The 14273-nt window shown below is 63.0% G+C and overlaps 2 protein-coding genes across 20 annotated transcripts in view; one reads left to right on the top strand and one right to left on the bottom strand.

Moving 5' to 3' along the window:
- Positions 1-816, bottom strand: part of ZNF276 (zinc finger protein 276) — a 15785-nt gene extending 14969 nt beyond the window's left edge. For 5 of the 7 annotated variants that reach the window (XR_002645892.2, XR_016391058.1, XR_016391059.1 and 2 more), the window contains exon 1: positions 4-320. Coding sequence is in view for 1 of the 7 variants with exons in the window: in XM_022582847.2 (XP_022438555.1) it covers positions 4-220 (217 nt within the window). In the remaining 6 variants the exon portion in view is untranslated. Of the gene's footprint in view, positions 1-3; positions 321-798 lie in introns of those variants that run through there. The other 2 variants (XM_089903459.1, XM_022582847.2) reach the window with 2 other exon arrangements.
- Positions 1-14273, top strand: part of VPS9D1 (VPS9 domain containing 1) — a 14632-nt gene extending 359 nt beyond the window's left edge. Inside the window, exons 1-15 of one of the 13 annotated variants that reach the window (XR_016391057.1) lie at positions 945-1142; positions 2422-2497; positions 3896-3988; positions 4441-4603; positions 5916-6027; positions 6102-6164; positions 6545-6597; positions 6701-6788; positions 6900-6985; positions 7401-7909; positions 8985-9114; positions 9303-9866; positions 11149-11253; positions 11540-13687; positions 13920-14273. Coding sequence is in view for 11 of the 13 variants with exons in the window: in XM_089903446.1 (XP_089759572.1) it covers positions 1044-1142; positions 2422-2497; positions 3896-3988; positions 4441-4603; positions 5916-6027; positions 6102-6164; positions 6545-6597; positions 6701-6788; positions 6900-6985; positions 7401-7909; positions 8985-9114; positions 9303-9866; positions 11149-11253; positions 11540-11633 (2235 nt within the window). In the remaining 2 variants the exon portion in view is untranslated. Of the gene's footprint in view, positions 1-944; positions 1143-2421; positions 2498-3630; positions 3773-3895; positions 3989-4440; positions 4604-5915; positions 6028-6101; positions 6165-6544; positions 6598-6700; positions 6789-6899; positions 6986-7400; positions 7910-8915; positions 9115-9302; positions 9980-11148; positions 11254-11539 lie in introns of those variants that run through there. The other 12 variants (XM_089903451.1, XM_022582844.3, XM_089903455.1 and 9 more) reach the window with 12 other exon arrangements.

The following is a 14273-nucleotide window of genomic DNA, read 5'->3' as shown; positions in this document are numbered from 1 at the left end:
CACCTGCCTCGTCGGCGCCGTCCTCGCCCGCGTCCGCGCAGGCCCGCGTCGGGCCCCAGCCCAGCCGCGCAGCCACCAGAGCCGCCGCCTCGGCCACGTCGGGACCGCTGCGGGACGGGCGGCCCCGGGCCCGGCCGCCGCCACAGCTGCCGCCACCTGAGCTCCCGCGCTGCCCGGACACCCCGGGCGACAGGAAGCGCCCGAGCCGGTCCCGCTTCATCGCTGTGGTGGCGGCTTGAGCTCGGCCCCGGAGCTCCGCCCCGTCCGATTCCGTTCGGCCCCGCTCGGCTCCGCTCGGCTCCGCCCGGCCCCGCCCGGCCCTGCTCGGCCCGGCGCTCCGCCCCGTTCCTCCTCGCTCGGCCCCGCTCGGCCCCGCTCGGCCCCGCTCGGTTAGCCGGGCCAAGAGGCAGGGCTAGGTGTTGCTCTGCCCGGAGCCTCTCGTCCGCTAGGTTGGACTGTGCTCACTCGTTCAGTTCGACTCCGCCGTTCGGCTCCGCTGGACTCACTGGCAGCGGGGCGGGGCGATGAGGGAGGGGCGGGGCGAGTGATGGGGGCGAGGAGGGTGAGGAAACAGGGATTGGACGGATTGACAGCGGGAGGGGAGTGGCGAGGAAAGGGAGGAGGGGATGGGAGAAGCGTAGCGAGGAGGGGCGGGGCGATGAGGGGAGGAGCGGACTGAGGAGGGGAGGGGCGGACTGAGGAGGGCAGGGCAGCACGGCACGACGAGGGCAAGGGGCGGGGGCGTACGCGGTTGCCCTGTCACCGACAAGGAGTGATGGCATCGGTAGTTGCACTTACACTGTCGTGGCAACTGCGGGAGGAGGTTATTTGAGAGTTCCGTCCCCCCCACCTCCGCCCCTTCGGCTCCAGGAGCGGAGCGCTCCGCGCGTCGGGAGGCAGGGCTGCCGGAAGTGGCCTCACGTCGGTACCGCCTTTTCCGGCGGTCAGGGGCTCGGGCGGCACCCGCGCCCGCGCACGCCGCGTTCCGGTATCCGGGCCGCCCGCCCCGCCCCTCGGCCGCCACGGCCTACTCCGCCGGCGCCATGGCCGCTGCGGTCGGGGACGGCGCGGTGAAACCGCTTCAATGCGCCATGAAGCTGGCCAACGGGGCCATCGAGCTGGACACCGGCAACCGGCCCCGGGTGAGGCGGGCGGGGCGAGGCGGGGGCGGTAGCCGACCCGCGGCAGCCCGGTGGGCGTGGGCGAGGGCGGGGCTGCGGGGTGGGCGCCTCCAGGCCTCTCCGAAGGCTCCGGGGCGCGGGCTCGGGCTTCGGCCGTGACCGTGGACAGCTCCCGTGGGTTCCAGCCCTCAGTTTTCCCGTCTGTTCATTAAGTCGGGAATATGAGAAGAGGTGTTTTCATTTGTGAAGGGGACTCAGGAGGGTCCGTGAAGCAGCCCTCCAAAGTGTATCTGGCAGACAATCCCGTGTGTTTGTATAGTTTGTGGGCGGGCCCTGTAGCTTTAGTCAGATTCCCGAAGGGGACGGTATCCATAAGAGGTTAGCTGCGGCTTTCCAGTCGCCTTCAGCGCTTGTTTGGAAGGAAATGCCGGCGGGGGAGGGGTGTGGCTTGTCTCCAAGAACGAGTGTTAATCCTAAGGGTGGCGACCGCCTGGAAAAGCCGGCTGAGTCACACCGGGCCGCCCAAGGAGGGGAGGAGGCCGCGGGTGCCTCCGAAAGGCAATCCGGTCTTCCATCCGCTGCCTTCCCCAAGTCGGGATCCTAGGGCAGCAAATGCCCCCACAAGTCAGAAATCCTTCCCGGAACCCATTTTATCCTTATCTGAGGTGTAGACTTAAAGGTGGGTAATTTGAGAACTGGGATGCAGCAAAACAAACAAAAAGCAAAGCACCATGCTATGGTTCCAAACGCCCTGAGCTCTATCAGGGAGCCCTGAACAGGGCGGCAGGGTCACCCTCTTGAAAATACTGACATTCTAGTGTCAGACTGCTGCGTGCCCAGGGAATACTTACTCTGGGGTTCGGGAAAGGATCTCCCAGAATCCGAGTCAGAAAGGCATTCTGAGGTTTACAACACACTTCCTGATTCACCTTCCAAGAAATATTTTTCTAAAGCCACTGAGTGAATGGCCCCTGAGTTACACAGGAAGAGAACTTGTTGCATAGAGTGGAAAATGGCAGCACCTGCCAAGGCTCCTTACCCTGGCCCACTGACAGAGAACCTCCGTTCCTTCCTGTACTGGAGAGAAAGGCAGTGATGCCAGCTTCAAGTCTAGAGAAGAGGGGTACTCTCCATGCCCCAGCAGAGCAGTTACCAGTGAACCGGCTCGGCCACTGCAGGTGTATCTCACAGATAAGCAGGCACCACTGTTCCTGTGTTTCCACAAGGGCACCGAGCAGGCATGATGGAATTATGCGCCTCTACTGGCCTGACCGCTGCCATTTCTCTTCCCTGGGCACAGGAGGCATATACAGAATACCTGAGGAGCGTCCACTACATCTCCCAGGTGCTGCTAGAAGAAGTGGAGACTTCCAAAGGTACAGCTCCTCCCAGGCCGGGCAGACCGTGGACAGCTTAGCCTTTGATGGGTCCCAGGGCCCCAGGCCTGGGGGTGTCCTGTGCCTTGCCTGCCGCGCCATTGGTCGAAGGTGGACGGCTGAGCGCTCAGTAAGCATGAGCGCAGCAGGGAGCAGGAAGGGCCGGCTGCCGTGACTGAGGGGATGGAGATGGGCTGGGACGTGACCAAAGACTGGACACTGAACCTCAGTCCAGGGACGAGTGAGCTGCACGATGGTTGAGGGCTGGGGGCAGCATCCCAGCAGAGGGCGCTGCAAAGGCCCTGAGGCGAGAGGGTGCCAGACACAAGAAGGGTGGGTAGGCAGGCAGGAGAGGGGAAGGTGCAGTTGGGGCCGGTCGGCCCTTGGGATGGGCCTGGGGTTGTTCTGGCACGAGGCGAAGCTCGCGGAGGCTTTGTGGGGAGAGGCCGGCATGGGAGCAGATCCTCCAGGAGGCTCCCACAGTGAGGACAGCAGTGGTGGGACTGCCTGGAGGTGGAAGGAGTGAAGGGCTTGGGGCATGTTCTCTAAAGATGGGCCTCACCAGACATTCTGAGCGGACAGTGAGCTGCCTGGAGTTGGGGGGGAGGGCCAGGGAGCACAGGAGGCAGTGCGGGAGGTGGCAGGAGCAGACATGAGGGAGGAACTGAGGTCTCTGTCAGGAGCACATTCTGCTCGAGGTGTCCAGCAGCCCGACAGCAGTCAGGGAGAGGTGGGAGTCTCCACCCTGGGGAGCTAGGGAGCTCAGCAGAGCTCTGGGCACCGGGCGGAGGGCACGGTGGGAGCAGCCGCGAGGGGTCGTCCTAGAGGAGAGACCTGCGAGGTCAGGGAGCCCTCAGAGAAGGGCAGGACTGAGTGGGTGAGGGCCACTGCAATGGGAGCAACGTGGCTGAACGAGGGTGTGGTGAGGGTCTGGCCGTCACGGGAGCGGGGGTGGATCAGGTCTGGTGGGGTCCAGGGGAGAGTGTCAGGTGGCAGCTCCTACACCGTGAGTTTGCTGATAGGAGCGATTCCCAGAGGGAGTGCAGAACAGAAGTCCTCTAGCTGCACCAGGGGTGAGCTTGGACACAGCCAGGGGGCGGGAGATGGGTTTTGAAACTCTTTCTGTGAAACAGCCGTGCTGACTGCAGGGCCCACCTGGAGGAGGGGCTGTGAGTAAAGTGAAGCCGTCAGTGAGGAGAAAAGGCCCAGTTAGTTACAGAGAAGGCTCTGATGGTCCAGGCGAGAGGACAGGACAGCCACACACAGGGCCAGGAGGTAAACCCAGGGCAGATGGTCAGAGATGAGGAGGAAGTGGGCTCTCCTTTGTTTCTATCCCAGCAAGAATCTGACTAGTGATAGAGGTGATGGTGACCACCCTTCTTGTCGCTTGCTCCCCAGAAGCTGGGGAAACTGTGACCCCTGACACCTCGAAGATGCTGAAGCTGGCTGAGCAGTGTCTGGAGAGGGCCCAGTCGACAGCTGCCAAACTTGGTGGGTGTCCGGCAGAAAGCTTTCTTAGGACATCCCCACCCCCCAAGTCTGCATGTCTTTTTTTTTTTTTAATTAATTAATTTTTTGGCCGCGTTGGGTCTTCATTGCTGTGCACACGCTTTCTCTAGTTGCAGTGGGTGGGGGCTACTCTTTGTTGCAGTGCGCGGACTTCTCATTGCAGTGGCTTCTCTTTGTTGCGGAGCACAGACTCTAGGCACACAGGCTCAGTAGTTGTGGCTCGCGGGCCTTAGAGCGCAGGCTCAGTAGTTGTGGCACATGGGTTTAGTTGCTCAACAGCACATGGGATCTTCCCGGACCAGGGCTCAAACCCGTGTCCCCTGCATTGGCAGGCGGATTCTTAACCACTGAGCCACCAGGGAAGTCCCAAGTCTGCATCTCCTTTGTGGAATGTCAGGCCCCTGTGCAGACCCTTGGCTACGTATGTCTTACAGGGAAAACATGCCTGAGGCCAGCCATGCCTGTGGCTGCCCCCGTCCCCTCTCCTACCAGCCGACACCGCCGGGTGTACTCGGATGAGGGAGGGAAGCTCTCTCCATTTCTGCCGCCTGAGATCTTCCAGAAGCTTCAGGCTGTAGAGTCACAAAGCTCTAAGAAGTAAGATGGGTCAGAACAGAAGGTGGGCTAAGCCTGGGTTTAGAGGCAAAGTGAGCTAATCATGGTGGATTTAGTCAAAAGGGATCCCAGAATGGAAATACCTGGTGCCTGGCAGAAACAAATGCAAATTGTCTCTGGAGCAAAGCACCTTCAACTTTCATAAAATGAGTGGTACATAGTCAAAGATAACCAAGCACAGAAAGAATCAAGAAACTGTAAACGAGAGGTAGCAGAAACAGACTTGTAAAGTCTTCAGATAGAGTTATGGGACACAGATTATAATACAATCACGCTTTCTGTATTTAGAGAAATAAAAAGCAAGTTTGAAAATACCTGCAGGGAACAAGAAACTATAAAATCTGACTTATAATAGGGGTCAAATAGAATTTATAATAGGGGTCAAATAAGAACCAAGTAGAAACAAAAATACTGAAATTATTTTTAAACACTAATCAGAAACGGCAACAAATTATATCCTCCTGTAAACATATACACACGCACACAAAAAGAAGGGGACAAGTTTAAAACAGCAGAGTAGACCCAGCTGAAGACAGAATTAGAGAATTGGATAAAAGGTTAAAAGATACCCTGAATGGCTCACACACACAAAAAGACATGGAAGGTCTAAGGGGTTATTGGAATTCCAAAGAAAGATGAGAAAGAAAATGTGAGAGGAGCGTTACTTGAGGAGATGAAAGCAATTTTCTAGAACTGGTGAAAGACACTGAGACACAGATGCCAGAATCCCAGCAGGATAAGCAAGAGGATGGGCTCTTCCTGCTGCTGCTGCTGCCAGGCCTTGAGCCACAGCTACACCCTGTCTCTCCAAGTGCAGTTCTGGGGCAGGGCCAGGCACCAGACTTCCATCTCAGTATAGTCTTGTGTCCCCACGACTTACCTCCTCCCACCCATGAAAGCAGGAAGACGTGGGACCATAAGTTTTGATGGTGAGGGGGCTGTTGGTGGCTGTTACCAAGTAGCTGTGAAACACCCCCCACCCCTACCCCTCTTTCATGGGTTGCAAACTAATCTAGCTGTTCGGCTCACATGGTGCCTTCACAGAGTTTCATGCTGTTAATAAACACATGTGACTGGTGTGCATAAAGGTCTGGAATCCAGGCAGTAGGGCCATGTTTCAGGGAGGCAGGTGTCTCCCGCCCACCCCAGACCTCCTCCCTCCTTTACATTCCTGCCTGCCCCCATCACCACCTCCTCACCTTCCGGTCTCAGGGCAGGGCCAGGAAGGGACCTCAGGTGACCAGAGCGTTCCTGGGCTTCCTGGAGCCTGGACAGCAGCTTGTCACCATTCCAGGGAGCTGACACCCCTGGAGGAGGCCTCCCTGCAGAATCAGAAGCTGAAGGCTGCCTATGAGGCCAGGATGGCCCGTCTGGACCCCAGCCAGGCCATGCAGAAGACATCCCTGGTGAGCGGAGTCCAGGAGGGTCTGGACTGAGGGCCGCGGGGGCAGTAGGCCTAACTCCACCCTCCCCGTCCTAGACCCTGTCCCTGCAGCGGCACGTGATGGAGAACCTGGTGATCGCTAAAGCCCGGGAGAAGACAGTATCCTTTCCGTGCATCCTTAGTGTGCAGAGGCTTCACCTGAGGGAGGGGACAGGGAAGTAAAGATGCCAGGGTTCAGGTGTGGAAACAGAGTTCCTCCAGTTTCGGAGACACTTGTCCTCAGTGGGTGGTTCCTGCCCAGCCCCGCTTCCTCTCGCCTCCCGGCCTTTGCACAGGCCACCCTGCCCCTCCCAGCACCCACAGACTCCTCTCCACCCCTCAGGTCGACTAGGACTTGCCTTCCCTCCCTGAGCGGGCCTGTCCTCTGGCCCAGCCCCTCCTCCCACCCATCCCAACGGGCCCCGTGTCCGGCAGGGCGCTGGGACGCTGGGGGGGTTCGTGCACGCCGCGTCGGAAGGGCCTTGACTCTGCCGCCCCAGCTGCAGAGGAAGATGGAGGAGCGCCGGCTGCGGCTCCAGGAGGCCGCCAACAGGTGCGTCTCCGCCTTCGGTCCCGGGACTACTGGGGGGGCCAGGTGGGGACTCCCGCGCCCACCTGTCCAGCCCTGAGGCCCTCAGACCTGTCCTTTCTCCCAGGAGGTTCTGCAGCCAGGTTGCCCTGACCCCCGAGGACCGGGAGCAGCGGGCCCTCTACGCCGCCATCCTCGAGTACGAGCAAGACCACGTGAGTGCGCGGGGCTGGGAGTCCGCAGGGAGGCCTGGGCCCCTGGGCGCGGCCTTGGCTTGGGAGGAGGGGCTTCCCGCGGGCTCTCCCCCAAGGTCTCCTGTCCTGCAGGACTGGCCAAAGCGCTGGAAGGCCAAGCTCAAGAGGAGCCCAGGGGACCTGTCCCTGGTGACCAGCCTGGTCTCCCACCTGCTCAGGTACCGGCCGTCGGCCCCTCCCCCGGCTGCAGGCTGATGGCGGAGGAAAGGATTAAGAAGGAGAGAGGAGCGAGGCAGTCTGGGGTGACTGCACGGGCAGCAGGCCACGCTGGCTCTCTCGGAGGCCCCCGCCTGTGACCCCGGGGTCTCCTGTCTGCGGATGGCCTTTCACGGGCCTCCTGGCTTCTCAGAGGGGTGGGACAGGCCTTACCAGCAACATTCAGCCGCGAGGACTAGTCCATGCGTCCCTTCTCTGAAATCCCTCACGGCGGGGCCACGTGGCCGTTGGGTGGGGGTCGGGTAAGGGCCTCGCAAGGCTGGCGGGCCTTCTCAGCCCCCGGGTCACCCAGCGAGGGGACTGCAGCCCCAGCCCGACGGGGCTGCCTTCACACACTGCCTCTCCCCCTACTCACAGCGTCCCCGACCACCCCATCTCGCAGCTCCTGAAGAAGCTCCAGTGCGCCGTGTACCGGGCGCTGTACCCCATCGTGAGCAGGGGCGCTGCCTCGGCCCTGGGCTGCCGTTCCCTGCCCCCCGACGCCGACGGGCTGCTGGCTCCTGGAAGCCGGCGGCTCCGGCCCTCTCAGAGCCTCTACTGCATGCCCTCCCCCCCGGAGCCCAGCCCAGCCCAAAGGCCCACAGACGGCGCCTCCGCCAGCGCCCCCATCCCCCCACCCCACCCCGGCAACCCGGACAGAGGGGCAGACGGCAGCCCCGCGGGGCCTCCCTCACCCCTGGCGGACACTTCATCCGACCTGCCGGGCAACGACAGCTCCTTCGGGGACCTGGAACAGTTCTTGGCTGCTCCTGAGAGGAGGGGCCGGGGCCCTGGGGGGCAGCCTGAGCCCCAGCCCCCAGGGGTGAGGAAGGAGCCATTGCTGGAGCAGCTGAAGGGCACCGTGCAGGACATACACGACGCCATCGGTGAGGTCCGCGCCACAGGCCGGGTGGGTGGTGGGGGAACTGCGCTGTCCAAAGCCCACATCCTCGGAAAGCTTGTCAGAGGCCTGGGATGGGCCCGGTCCGGTGGAGCCTTCCTGTGGGTGGCATCCAGGCCGGCCCTGCTCTGCAGAGCCCTCCCCTGGGGCCACGTGTCCAGTTCAGCAGAGAGGCACACACCCTGCCCAGAGAGCAGCTGGGGCTGGCAGTGGCCAGGGTCTCCCTCCATCCCTGGCTGTCTCCTCACGGGGCCACATAGGGAGGACAGCCGGGTCCATTTCAGTCTTGTGTTTGGGGGAGGGTCTGCTGTCAGGGCCTCTGGCTGCCAGGTGGTCCTAGCTGCCCCATTAGGTCCGACCCCCACCCTTCCAAACCCAGGGCTCTAGGTCTGTGCGGCCTGGTGGCGGCTCATCTTAGGTTTTTCCATTTTGAGAAGCGTGTGTGTGTTCCATAAGGAGCCCAGGGTGGCAGGGGACTTCACGTCCCTTCCAAGGAGGAAGGCTGTGAGGGTTTCCTGAGAACCAGCGAGAGGCCCAGCAGTCAGGGGCCTGTGTTGTCTGGGAGACTCTGGGTGAGCACCCCTTCCTCCCCGGTGGGGGGCGGGTTCCTTCATCTCCCTGGGCCTCAGATTTCTTGTCTTCAGATATGCTTCTGACGGTCCTCTGGGTGCCCCAGTTTGGGGTACAGACCCTTTTCAGAAAGAAGCTGTCTTATGCCCTCCCTTCCAGGCTTGTCTCCTTGGCCCCCTGGCGGAGCTGCATATGACCTTGTGACCCCCTAGGGATGAGGGCCCTGACTCCCTGCACCGACCTGGGCCGTAGCGTTTAGAAGTGGGGGGAGGCAGGGCCAGGCAGAGCCCCTCCTGCTGAGCCGGGAAGCTACCTGTGGCTCTGCCCATCCCAAGCCTGGCTCTGGGGCAGCAGGGAGGGGCAGGCAGGTGGGGACCCTGCCTGGGCACCCCAGGTTGGCTGCGGGTGGGAGAGGCCTCCAGGGGCCGCCAGCGGGGCTAGAGGTCCCAGCTGTCCCCACAGTGCCTCTGTACCGGCTCTGCTCCCGGCAGACAGGCTGCTCTCGCTGACCCTCCTGGCTTTTGAAGGCCTGAACACGGCCGCCTCCAAAGACCGCTGCTTGGCCTGCATCGAGGAGCCCTTCTTCTCCCCGCTGTGGCCCCTGCTGCTGGCCGTGTACAGGTACGGCCCCGCCACGTGTGCGTCCCTGAGCTGCCTTCCTCCCAGGCCTCCTCAGGTGTTGCGCATGTGCAGGCGGTGCCACGCGCACCCTCCCACGGCTCGGGGCATGGCCAGCTTTCCCCAGCCCCGCCCCTGTCCCCTCCCGGGCGGGGCCCTGGGCCGCTGAGCCGGGCCCCTCTCTGCCGCAGGAGCGTTCACCGCCTGCGGGAGGCCGCCCTGAGCAGGAGCATGGAGCTGTACGGGAACGCGCCCCCGGCGGCCGTTGGCGTCCCCACCAAGCTCCTCCCCCGGGACCCCGAGGCCACAGCGGGCGGCGCCTACCCGTATTGTGCTGCCGCCCAGGAGCTAGGGCTGCTGGTCCTGGAGAGCTGCCCCCAGAAGAAGCTGGAGTGCATTGGTGAGGGGGGACGGTTTGGTTGGAGGAAAGGGAGAAGGGAGTCAGATGAGACAGAGTCGAGTCCCGTCCCGGAGGGCGACTGGAGTCTGCGCCTTCAGCCCTCAGCGGCAGGCCCTTCTCCAGTCCGGGGGGTGTGTGTCCCGTGGGACATGAGTGGTGGTGGTCCAGGCTCTGCCCAGACCTGCACGCGATGGGGGTGGCGCGGCGCCCGGGGCCGTACCGGGACGAGGTCCCCAGCCCCTCACCCGAAGCCTGGCTTCTGCGACGCAGTGCGGGCCCTGCGGGTCACCTGTGCCTGCGCGGAGGACTACTCCCGGGCTCGCGAGGCTGCGCCCCAGCCGGGCATCGCCGCCATGTGAGTCCCAGGAGGCCGCGGCCTGTGGTGGGGACTGGGCGGGAGGGGCTGCCTTCAGAGGCCAGGGGAGCGGGAACCCTGCCACCCAGGCCCTGGCCCCGGCGCCTCGGGCTCCCGCCCGGCGCCTGGCCCTGCTTCTCCTTGAGGAGAGTGCGGCCCATTTCCACCAAAGACCCCGGGCTCCAGCCCTGCTGACGACGCGGTCCGGCCCCTCGCTAACCTGGTGGCGTGTGCCCCCCTCAGGTGCATGCTTGGGGAAGCCGCCCCGGTCCTGTCCTGGGGAAGAGCCCGTCCCCTGTGCTGAGCCCCAGCCTGGGGTTCCTGCACTGCCCCTGCCCCAGCCTCCTGAGGTGGGCAGGGGTCTTCCCCACCTGGGTTCTGCCTTATCTCACCTGCACCAGCCTGTAGCCAGCAGCCTGCCCTGGCCCTGGCGCCCACCTGGGGCTGGTGACCCTCACCCTGTGCCAGAGACCGGGGTCGTCCTGAAAGCACCTGTCCTTGCAGCCAGCTGGGTGGGCTGCGGGGTCAGGCCGGGGGACCCACCTGGCTCTCACCGGCCACCATCACTATTGTACCATCTGGTCTCCGAAAAAGTTGCAGCAGGTGAAAGGGCCCCAGAACTGAAAGCATTTCCGAGTCCCAGCTGCAACCCCACGCTAGCGCTCTCTCTCTCCTCAGGACATCCAAGGAGTGGGGGGTGGGGGTCGCTGTGTGTCCCTGCAGGTGTGTGGCACCCAGCGAGGTGGGGGCAGGAGTCCCTGGTTGGTCATCAGGTTCAAACCAGTCTGCCGCCGTGCTCCTCGCCAAAAGTACTGGCCCGTGGGCCCTTCGCCAGGGTTTTGAGCATCCCCCGAGGCCTCCCTCCCTCACTTAGGTGCTTCTTGGGGAGGGTCTGGGGTACCTGGAGTGGTACGTGAGTGACCCTGATCCCAGGAGTGAGCAGGCTGCCTGGGACACGGGCTATCCTCTCCGTCCTCCCGTCCCAGGGCTCGGGCCAGCTCACGGGAGAGCTTCACCGTGGGGCCTCCTTGGTCCAGCCCTGGGCTCTGCGGCACAGGGTCCCCCTTCAGGATGGCCTCAGCGATCCCGGGTGGTCTCTTGTCACGCTGACCCAAGCCCACCCCCAGCCCCCTGAGGCCGGTGGGCAGGAGAGGCACGGGGACAGCATCCAGCAAGCCCAAAGCTACTCCAGGGACCTAGCTGGGAGGCTTCAGGGCTGTGGGGACTGAGCAGCGCCCCCGGTCCCTGGAGCCTCCTGGCCGGCTCTGCGTCTCCCCAACAGTGGCGCCGACGACCTGCTGCCCATCCTGTCCTTTGTGGCGCTGAGGAGTGGCCTCCCCCAGCTGGTGTCGGAGTGTGCAGCCCTGGAGGAGTTCATCCACGAGAGGTGGGAGCCTCGGGCCAGCGTGGGGGCTGAGCTCGTGCTCCCACCCATGCACGGGGCCCACGGCCCCTCTCCCTGCCCCTCACCCAGCACACCGCCCAGAGGAGCCAGGGGGCCATCCCCTGAGCAGCGTCTGCCTGGGGAGTGGGCCGTCCCCCAGCCCAGCGCCCTGACAGCCCGTGGGACCTCAGCATCCAGGTTCTGCCCCGCCAGGGCAGGTGCCCCTTCCAGAATGTCGGGGTCTCCTTGCATCCCTCCAGTGACAGGTGCTTGTGCCACCTCCGTGCAGGTACCTGATCGGAGAGGAGGGTTACTGCCTGACGTCACTGCAGAGCGCCCTGAGCTACGTGGAGCTGCTGCCCCGGCGGGCCCTGGGCAAGTAGCAGAGGACGGGCTGGCCAAGGACTGGCCCAGAGGCACCTGCGTGGGGCGGTGGGCTGGCCGAGGTGGGGCTCTCGCCCCCGCCTGACATCAGCCGCTAAGGCTCAAGGAGGCCCCTCTGCTCCGGATACGATGGGGCTGACCCGAGTCAGCTCCCAGGAACCAGACCCTTCTCTTTCCTGTCCCCACCTGTGAGAGGCCCCGTGCAGGGAAACTGGGCGCCCCTGGGGCCTGCACACTCCAATGGCTCAGTCCGCTGACACCCTGCAGGCCCCGCAAGCCCAAGGACAGAGGGGCCGTGGGCCTGACCGAGGGCAGGTCTGCTTCTCTCCCTTCCCGTCCCCTGTGACACGCGGAGCTCCCTGAGCCAGGTTCTTGTCTGAGTCGAGAAGAGAGCCTGTCACCCCACAAGAGGCCTGGGGCCCAGGTGGGTTTAGACTGTGCTGTTTATTGGTCACTGACCACTCTGTCCTGGAGACCCAGGTGTCCCCAGGGCACCCGCCCATGTGTGGGAGCTCTGAGCCACACTCCCACCCTTGGTAATGGGCACAGACATCCTGAGACCCCTGGCGAATCCCCACCCCCACTCAGCCACTTCAGGGTCGGTGTGAACCCAAGGGTTGGCGCCTGCCAGGAGCCCCACCACCTGCCCACCCTGACTGTTACAGGCCCCTGGGCAACCACTGACCCAGCTGGAAATAAAGAGGTCACTGGTGTCTCCGTCAGCGCGGCTCACCTGCTCCCCGTCCCACTGGCCGGGCGGAGGACTGGGCAGCACAGCCACTCCCAGCCAACCAGCCAGAGCCAGAGGGTCCCAGAGGCCCCTGGGGCCATCGCCAAGCCCAGCCTGCCTCCCAGACCTCTGCCCAGGAGTGGGATCCGTGGGGCTGCTCCTTCTAGCACTGGACACACTTGGGGGGGCCTAGCAGGTTGGCAGGGTCAGAGGTCATCACTGGGCAGGATCTGAGCCCGGACCACTCCTCCCGAAGGGTTCCCAGGAGTCATGTTGCTCTCCAGGTGGGGAACACACGCAGGTGGCCCGGCCCCAGCCCCAGGCAGCATCTGTCACCATGGCAGAAAGTGGTGTGGGAGCAGCGTGTGGGTCCCTGGGGAAGGCCCAGCTGGACCTGACTGTGTGTTCTGTGCACGCAGTGTCCCAAGGCTGTGCGGGAACCTCGTGAGGAAAGTGAGGCACAGAAGGGGAAACGCCTTCTCCAGGCCACAGCTCCCGGTGGCAGAGCTCTCTTTGAGCCCAGCAGGTTGACTCCGGAGGCCAGAGGGGGCCGGGGACGTGACCCCAAGGGAAGGCCAACCCGAGTTCCGGGGGCAGCTGCCTCTTTCGGGAGCCTTTGTGGGCAGGGGTCCCCTGCCCACCAGCACCCCAGGAACGACAGGCAGGCACCCGCCTGCTCACCCTGCCCTGCCCTCAAAGCTCTCAGTCCCTGAGTCCCTGCCCTCTCCAAAGGAAGCCCCCCAGTCCTGGACACGAGGCCCAGCCAGCCATGAAGCCTGGGGAGGATGACCCCCCTGCTCCAGGCCTTGGCGGTCTCAAGGATGGGATTTTAAGCCCCCTTTCATAGAGCAGGTGGACGATGGAGCGAAGCCTGACCGTGGGCGCTCCTGCTGGCTTTGGGGAGCTCTCTGGAGGCGCTGATCAGACGGCCTTCCTCCTGCTGGCTCTGGGCCAGTCCTTCAGCCTCTCCCAGCCTACAGCCGTTCGTAAGACGGTGAGTGATGGATTCTTCACACAGAAAATCCTCCAGATCAACACGAAAAAGGCAGGAGCCCCAGTCAGGAAAATAGCAACGGCTGTGAACAGGCTGTCTTCAGAAGAACTTTAAAAAGCTCATCAGCATAAGAAGAGGTGTTTAAAGTCATTTTTAAAATCAAGAAATGCAAATTAAAACACTTACAAGACAGACCTTCCCTTGCGCTGAACTGGTGAAGATGAGAAAGCTGGATGATCGGGAGAGTGGTGTTGCCTGGGAGACTGGACCCAGCCACACAGTGTGCAGCGTGCTGGGCGGTGGTCCGGGGAGCTGCGGTCCTGGCAAAGGTAGGTATTAACTGACCCTGCCACCCATCTGCTCCGTCCGGCTATAGCCCAGGGTCACAGGAGGACCCCTACGCAGCTGGCGCTGAGGCAGTGTGGCATCCACCCCCCCCCCTGCTGTGTAACAAACCAGCCCACTCACTGGCTTAAACATGGGACAGCCATTTGCTTTGCTTGTGAAACTCCCACCTCGGCAGGGTTCAGTGGGGACATCTTGTCTCTGCCCCACCTGCAGCATCAGCTAGGTCAGCTTCCAAGTTGGGGTGACCCAAGATCAAGGGGTTGGAGTCATCTGGAGATTTGTCTACATGTCTGCCATCAGCGAGGGCCTCAGGGCTGTGGGAACAGCCGTGGGAGGCCTGCATTCGTTTCCTGTAACTAGCTACTGGGGAGCTTAAAACAACAAAAATTTACTCTCAAAGCCCTGAAGTCAAGGCGTCCACAGGGCCGTGGCCCAGCAGAGTGCTAGACGAGAACCCTTTCCTGCCTCGTCCAGCTCCGGGGGTTCCTGCAGTCTCTGCCTGTAGCTGCAAGCCTCTGCATCCATCATATGCCTCCTCCCGAAGTATGTAACCTTGCTCCTTACAAA

The sequence above is a fragment of the Delphinapterus leucas genome, chromosome 20 (genome assembly GCF_059928025.1).
Source record: "Delphinapterus leucas isolate spDelLeu-1000000601 "Yukka" chromosome 20, BTC_Dleu_Yukka2, whole genome shotgun sequence".
Lineage (NCBI taxonomy): Eukaryota > Metazoa > Chordata > Mammalia > Artiodactyla > Monodontidae > Delphinapterus > Delphinapterus leucas.
Note: the sequence above shows the minus strand (reverse complement) of the source record. Positions and strands in the feature narration are given on the sequence as shown.